The sequence below is a fragment of the Orycteropus afer genome, unplaced genomic scaffold (assembly GCF_000298275.1).
Source record: "Orycteropus afer afer isolate SDZICR_OR568_19922 unplaced genomic scaffold, OryAfe1.0 scaffold00158, whole genome shotgun sequence".
Taxonomy (NCBI): Eukaryota; Metazoa; Chordata; class Mammalia; order Tubulidentata; family Orycteropodidae; genus Orycteropus; species Orycteropus afer.
Window position 1 is genome coordinate 2414514 of NW_006921745.1, and position 6849 is coordinate 2421362.

The 6849-nt window shown below is 39.3% G+C and overlaps 1 protein-coding gene across 1 annotated transcript in view; it reads right to left on the minus strand.

The window, feature by feature from the left end:
• SEL1L2 (SEL1L2 adaptor subunit of ERAD E3 ligase) overlaps positions 1-6849 on the minus strand; it is a 186409-nt gene that overhangs the window by 31242 nt on the left and 148318 nt on the right. Inside the window, exons 13-15 of the mRNA XM_042781728.1 lie at positions 2855-3003; positions 1558-1723; positions 1370-1444 (exon numbers count right to left, since the gene is read on the minus strand). Of these exons, the coding sequence (XP_042637662.1) occupies positions 1370-1444; positions 1558-1723; positions 2855-3003 (390 nt within the window). The remainder of the gene's footprint in view (positions 1-1369; positions 1445-1557; positions 1724-2854; positions 3004-6849) is intronic.

Consider the following 6849-nt stretch of genomic DNA (forward strand, 5'->3'; position numbering starts at 1 on the left):
GAAGGCTGGCAGTTCAAACCCACCAGCCACTCCTCGGAAGGAAGATGGGGCAATCTACTTCTGTAGTGATACTGCCTCGGAAACCCAAGGAGGGGGCACTGTGAGTCGGGTCTGACTTGATGGCACATAACAACAATAACAACAACCCCAAGTGAGCCACTAGCAGCCATATCTCCACTGACATTCATGCCTGACCTCCCTTGGGGCACACAACTATTTTTAGTGACCTGACTTCATGTTGGGGAATCCTGTTTAATATTAACATCACCTCGTCTTCAATGTCTCTGTTCCTTGGTGCAATTTCCACACAATTTTTGTATTTGGAGTAAACCTGTATTTTTGCAACTGAGCTGATCTTTCATGACTGGGAGATTGGTTGTGTTATTTTCCCAGTTCAAGCAAGGTCTTTATTGCATTTTGGAAAACACAGACTTTTCTTTTTTTGGAAGAATTTCTCTCAAAAATCCCATTGATGACTTACTGCTGCATTACCAGCTGAGGTGAATCTGAGAAAGCTCCAGTATAATTCTTTTCCTCTGCCTTAAATGAGAGTCAGAGAGAATAATTTTTTTTATCTTATTCACTTCCTGTGAAAAGGAATGATTTAACCTTAGCATGAGATGATTTTAAGAGACCTAATTGGAAGTAAAATTACTCTCTTACTGCAAAAGAGTTCCTCACTGATCCAAATGTCAACAGTGACAGTTTTGCTGTATCTCTAGCTTTTAATAATACAATTTTAGGAAAAGAATGGGAAGAAGCAGGGTGATGCAAATGCCACCTACCAATACTTTTCCCACCAATGTCATCTTATATTCCTTACCACATGGGATTCCAGTAAGTGGGACATGGGGACTCCAGGAAAGGGGAGAGGATATTGTCAATAATTATTAATGGTTATAGTAAACATATGAAATTTGTGGTAATCATCAATGTGATATTAAAAAAAAAAAAACTAAGTGAGTTTTAGATGCATAAGTAACTTTGCATATAAATTCACTGAGACATAGGTCACATCTTTTATTAGTTCAGTAAAGAACTCAGCAAATGAGTGCCGGAAGCTAGACCAAGAAAACTGGTTGCATGAATATATTTGTCATGTTTTAAACAACTATTCTGGTGTCATGGAGAATAGAGCCACAGAAAGGTTCCTATGGTTTGCTAAATCAGAGGCATTCTGAATAATGAAAATAATTTACTAGACACAACCTCTAGGCTAACCCAACACTGACCATGAGACAAACTTGAAATGCCTCTAGTTCATTATTCTGCCCCTTTCTGCATATGTGCTCTAGAGTGCAGCCAAAGCCAATCTGAAGAATAGTGGAGAGGAACTAGGTGAGCACTTATTTTTATCTATGTTCTGTACCTTGAATGGCAGCTCGATTCCATAGAAGAAGTGCCATTGGATACATCTTCTCTTTATCAAGAATTTTAGCTTTTTCTGAAAAAAAAAAAAAGGAACCATTCCATTAGTAAGGCTTAAAATTCTCCTGTAGTAAAATCTGTATGCATATGCATGATTGGGGAATTGCAGAGAATTTTAACTTATCTTACTAGATTCCAAAATGAATGCTGAATTGCTTTGAGCTACTTCATACCCCATTTCTGCAAGTAGTGCATACTGAACAAGAGAAGCATCTATATCACCATCCTTATAGGCAAAGTATGCTGTCAGGAACTTCTCAGCCCAGTGGCCTAGTTCACAGACACCTTTATAAAGCTGAATGTGAGAAGAGAAATAAAGCAGAATAGTTAGATAATATACTTCATTCCAGGCAAATGATAAATGAAATTGGTCTTCAGCTCCTCCTGGCTGGTCAGGCAAGGATTTCAGGTCTAAAACATGGCTTATGCAGATTATTTAGGATGGAGAGTTAATACCTTTCATAAGAACAAAGAATACAAGTGTATATTTTTTTGTCTTGAGCTGCAACTTCCTCAGGTTTATTTTAAAATTGTGTAATAAACTTTCCTGACTTGGAGACTGTTTGGCAGGACAAGAATATATTGTCTTCTATTTAAAACAAAGGGCCTTTCTGTGCCCTGTGGCTCTGTGCAGGCAAGTTATTAAGGGCACAGCTGATGTGGAGAGGAGAGAATGAAGAAGAGAAGACAGCGCCTGAGGGTGCAAATGACATAACTGCCAGAGAGGTGTCCAGAGCTCTGTGGGGACAACTGAGCTAAATAGCCCTTATGTAACCAAAAGAGGTTAACCATACATAATTCATTAGGAAGTTGGCAAAGAAGCAAATCTAAAGATAGATTATTAGCTGGCAGCTTTTGAAATGAGTTTCAGAGGGGCCAGGTTGCAACGTGGAGGTATTTCTATTGGTGCAGCGTGTTTAATTAATCAATGAAAGACACATTAAGGTCCTAAAAGTACATCTATGGAAAAGCACATCACTGGCTCAGGATAAAAGAATCTACTTTCTCAGTTTTCTTCCAAATCATCAAAAACATAAGAAGCTTGCTTTCTGGGCAGAAGTGGATACATTTCTAGGCTAAATCAAGCCTTTCATTTCCCAAGCAGCAACTTCCAACTCCACCAGGAGTGCCAAATTACCCTAGTGATTTGATGGAAGGCTGAAACAGAGCTCCTTAACAGAATATTGAGGCAAGCTCTGAACTTGATGAAAGGCCAAATGCAAGAGAGGAGGGGTCATTTCTTTTCCTCCGTTCCTCAATCCTCTTACATCACTGCTTTTCCTCTCTGGCAAATGTCATTGTTCACATTTGTCAACTGGAGGAAAAGAGGTAATATTTATAAAATCAAAGGCACCAATAAGTTAAGGATATTATTACATCCTCTGTGTGATAAATGAAAAGTACTTTAAAACAGCCTGTTACTTACCTCCACAGCAGTTCTGCAGGATTTTAATACTCCTTTTCCTGTTGCGTACATCTTGGCCAGATAATAAATGGCAAGGGGTTGCCCACTCTGAGATGCCAAGTAAAAGTATTTGAAGGCAAGTTTATAATCCTTCCACACTCCAGAGCCAGCTGAAAATTAAAATTATTCTGAGCCACACCCTATTCAGTTACTTTTTACATTATAATCTATGGATATAATAGTCATAGTGAGGCCTATTTTAAATAGGGCAGGAGAAGCCAACCAAATGCCAAGATGCTCTAGAACCACTATTTGGGGTGTGTGTGGGGGTGTGGGGGTAGAGAGTTGTGTTCAGTTCTCAGGAAGAAAATAGAAATTTATGTTGTTAATCTATTTGGAAAATTGAGGAAGGAGGACTGTTCTATCTCATGAAAGTGTTCTGTCAATATGACTTAATGAAAGTTATTGAAAACAAGACCGAGTAGCAGTTTCTGAGGACCAGAAGTTCCATCCTGAATTGTTTTGCTATCCTAGACAACCTCCCATGCCAGAGGGACAGATAGCTTTTCCCAGTGGTAACTATGGAGTTTGGAGCAGGTAAAGCCCAGCTCCAGGAGACCCACTTCAGATCAAATTCTTGTTTAGAGCCAGGGGGTGTATTTGTGGGGAGTAGGTCAGAAAAAACACTTGCTTGAGAACTGACAGCTTCCCAGAAGCTGGGCTTCTTGCTCTGGCTCTCTCATAATCCTTTTGTGATTTTGGCATATCTAGGTATTTCATTGGGAAAATAAGGGAGATTTCATTAAAAAAGGTCACTAAATTCCCTTCCAGTGCTAACATTTCATGGCCTTTTGAGGCAGTGCCATGTAGCAGTTAAAAGCAAAGGCTCTAGAGGCAGACTTCTTGGGTTTCAATCTCAGCTCCATAAATTACGTGATCTTGGGCAAGACCTAGATATGGCTCAGTTTGGTCATCTGTAAACTGTGGGATTCATAGTAACCCCATAAACATGTTGTGAAGACTAAATGAGCTGATATGTAACCATTAACCAGTTACTGTAGAATGGATTCTGAATCACTGTAACTGCAACTATGTCAGATTAGAACTACGCTCCATTGAGTTTTCAATGACTGATTTTTTTTTTTTACAAGTGAATCACAAGTTCTCTCTTCCAAGGTGACTCTGGGTGAACTTGAACTGCCAACCTTTCAGTTAGCAGTCAAGAACTTTTTGCACCACCCAGGGAATCCTAATACATGTAAAGGCTTAATGTGTGTCAGGTATTCTATTACTCCCATTTTAGTAGCTTGAGTAATCAGATTAATGCCAGGTCTGGGACTTGGAAAGAACTGAATGAACTAGAAGAAAAAGGCATCTTAGGTAGACTTTAACTGCCCAGGGTGGTACAAACAGTCCTCCTCCTGTGCCACTGTGGAAAATGCCCACTGACCTTCTGACCAGACCTGGCCTCCTGCATGATGCAATCTGATGTTGCTCTGGTTCCATCTGTGACAGGCAGCATTTGGTGAAATACTCAGATATTCTTATATCTCCTGGTACTTATTTTGGTCACTCCCTCTCTTACTCCCTTCTGAGATAATTCCAAACCTTCATGGCTCTCTGAGAGCCCCTGCTCCACGACTCTACCCTGGCTCTCAGAAGAAAATGTGTATCCAATCTTTTTGAAGAAATGCTGTGTTTTTCCTCGCTTGCCTCTGCATCCCCCTCCCCCAATATCTACATTTGTTTATCCCTTCAGTATTAAAGAGTCAGAAATCCTTCCTCTCTATCCAGGCTAACGAGGCTCTCCACCTATCTGGGCCTAATCAGATCCTATTTCTACCCAACTTTTTCCAGAACCTTTTTCATCAATTATCCCATTTTTCCCACGATCCATTAACCCCTTCCATTGGTTGACTTCCTTTTCTCTGCCAAAAATTATACTCGGCTCTCCCACCATCTTTAACACAATTCTTTCATGAGGACTTCCAGCAAGATGGAAGAATAGGTAGACAAGCCGCACAGACCCTTTACAACAAAGAAATGAGAAACCAAGTGAAACAGCTACAGATGATAATCCTGGGTCCCTGATTTTTGAAGGAAAGAATAAAGAAGTGGATCAAATACAAACTAAAAGAAGAAACTGAAAGAAAACAATGAACAAGGAGACAAACATAACTATAAACTGCCTGACATCCTGGCCATTTTGTATTTTTGCAAGTAATGTTCCGATTGGGGAAACAACCTGATAATCAGCTCTACTTGCTGTGGACTGTACAGGAACCCACACCAGTAGCTGGCAACCAGAAAGGTGCAATATTTTCCATATTCCCCACACTCTGTGTGACCAGAGGTGAAGCTATGCCCTACTCCCACCTGCCTTTTGGACCAGCAGAAATTCCATCCTGGACCAGGTGTGGTATTGCCAGCTGCCTTCTGGGCAGGCAGGAAGTAGTTCTGGGACCAAGTGCTCTGCTCCCATTTGTCTTTTGGGGCGGCAGGAAATCCTTCCATGTCCAGGTGCCCTGCCAGCAGGAACCCTTTCTGGGATCAGTCACCCTGCCCCAAGCTGTCTTCAGGCTGGCAGAAACTCCTTCCAGAACCAGGTGCCCTGTCTCTGCTGCTTGCTCAGCCAGCAGGAACACCACTCAGGTGCTGTGTGCACACCCCCCCAATTTTCTCCTTTTTCTTTGTCCATTCATTATTTTCTTATCCCTTCCATAGTTTTGCTATATTTTCCTTCTCATTGACTTTTTTCTTTTTGTTCTTTTCCTCCCTTTCTCTTTTTGTTTTTCCCATCCCTTGGTTTCTGTCTTGCATTTTTCTTTACTATTCTTTCCTTTGCTCTTTTTTCTCCCCTCTACTAGGTTTTGTTTTTTCTTTGTCCTTTCCTTGTTTCCTTCTCATTTATCTTTTCTCTTTTTGTGGTTACTGTTGTTTATTTTTCCTCTTGTTTTTAGTCTTTTATTTCTTTTCTTTTAGTTATTATTTTCTTTTTTGTTGTGTATCATTTGTTGTAAATTTTCCTTTTTGTTTGTATTTTTTGTTCTTTTATATTTTTTGTTTGTTTGTTTGCTTGTTTGTCTGTTTTTTCCCATCTGGTGGATGTCAGCAACTGTGCCCAAATGACCCAACAACATCCATACCTCCTGTAGCCCCACCCACTGCACGAGGCCACCATCTATTTCTTCACTATCTGATCAATGATAGATAGAGACCACCACTAGCCCAAACTCCCTCAACAGCTCTACATGAACAGAGAAAAGAGAATTTAGCACACATTTCATCCTCTTTCACACCCATCAGGAAACAGATGGGGAATATTTAAGTGCTGCCAAACTAGAAAACAGAGTAGCACACAAACTTGCTCAGATATATCAAAACAAAATAATGCAAAAAAGAAACTTGGGCAAAACACACCAACATACAATCACCAATTAAATACAAATACAACAATATCAAAATGTCTTGGAGCCAATAGACAATCCCAGTTCAGATACAGAAGCAAGATAAATAAATACAAACAAGGGATGAAAATACAGAGCCAGAAAACCTACCTGAGGAAGAAATGATATTGGCACTACCTGACAAGGAATTCAAAAAAACTACAGTTAGGTACCTTCAATGGACTGAGAGAGAGATCAAGGAAAAACTGACATAAACATAAAAACACAGATAAAACTCTGGAAGAATTCAGGAAAACAATAGAATAAACTGATAAAATAAATGAAAAATTAGAAAACATACAAAAATAGCAAATAGAAATCCAGGATAATACTAATATTTCATAAACAGATAACACATTGAAAGGACAAAAAAGTAAAAGTGAATCAATGGAAGACAGAATTAGCGAAACTGAAGACAAATCTCCCAATATTATGTTAGAGGAATAATCAGAAAAAAAGAACAAAAATAGAAAACAATTCTAAGATTTATAAATACCATCAAGAGAAATAACTTACATTTGAATGGAATTCCAGAACAGAAAGAGACAAAAAAAAAAAAAAAAAAAAAAA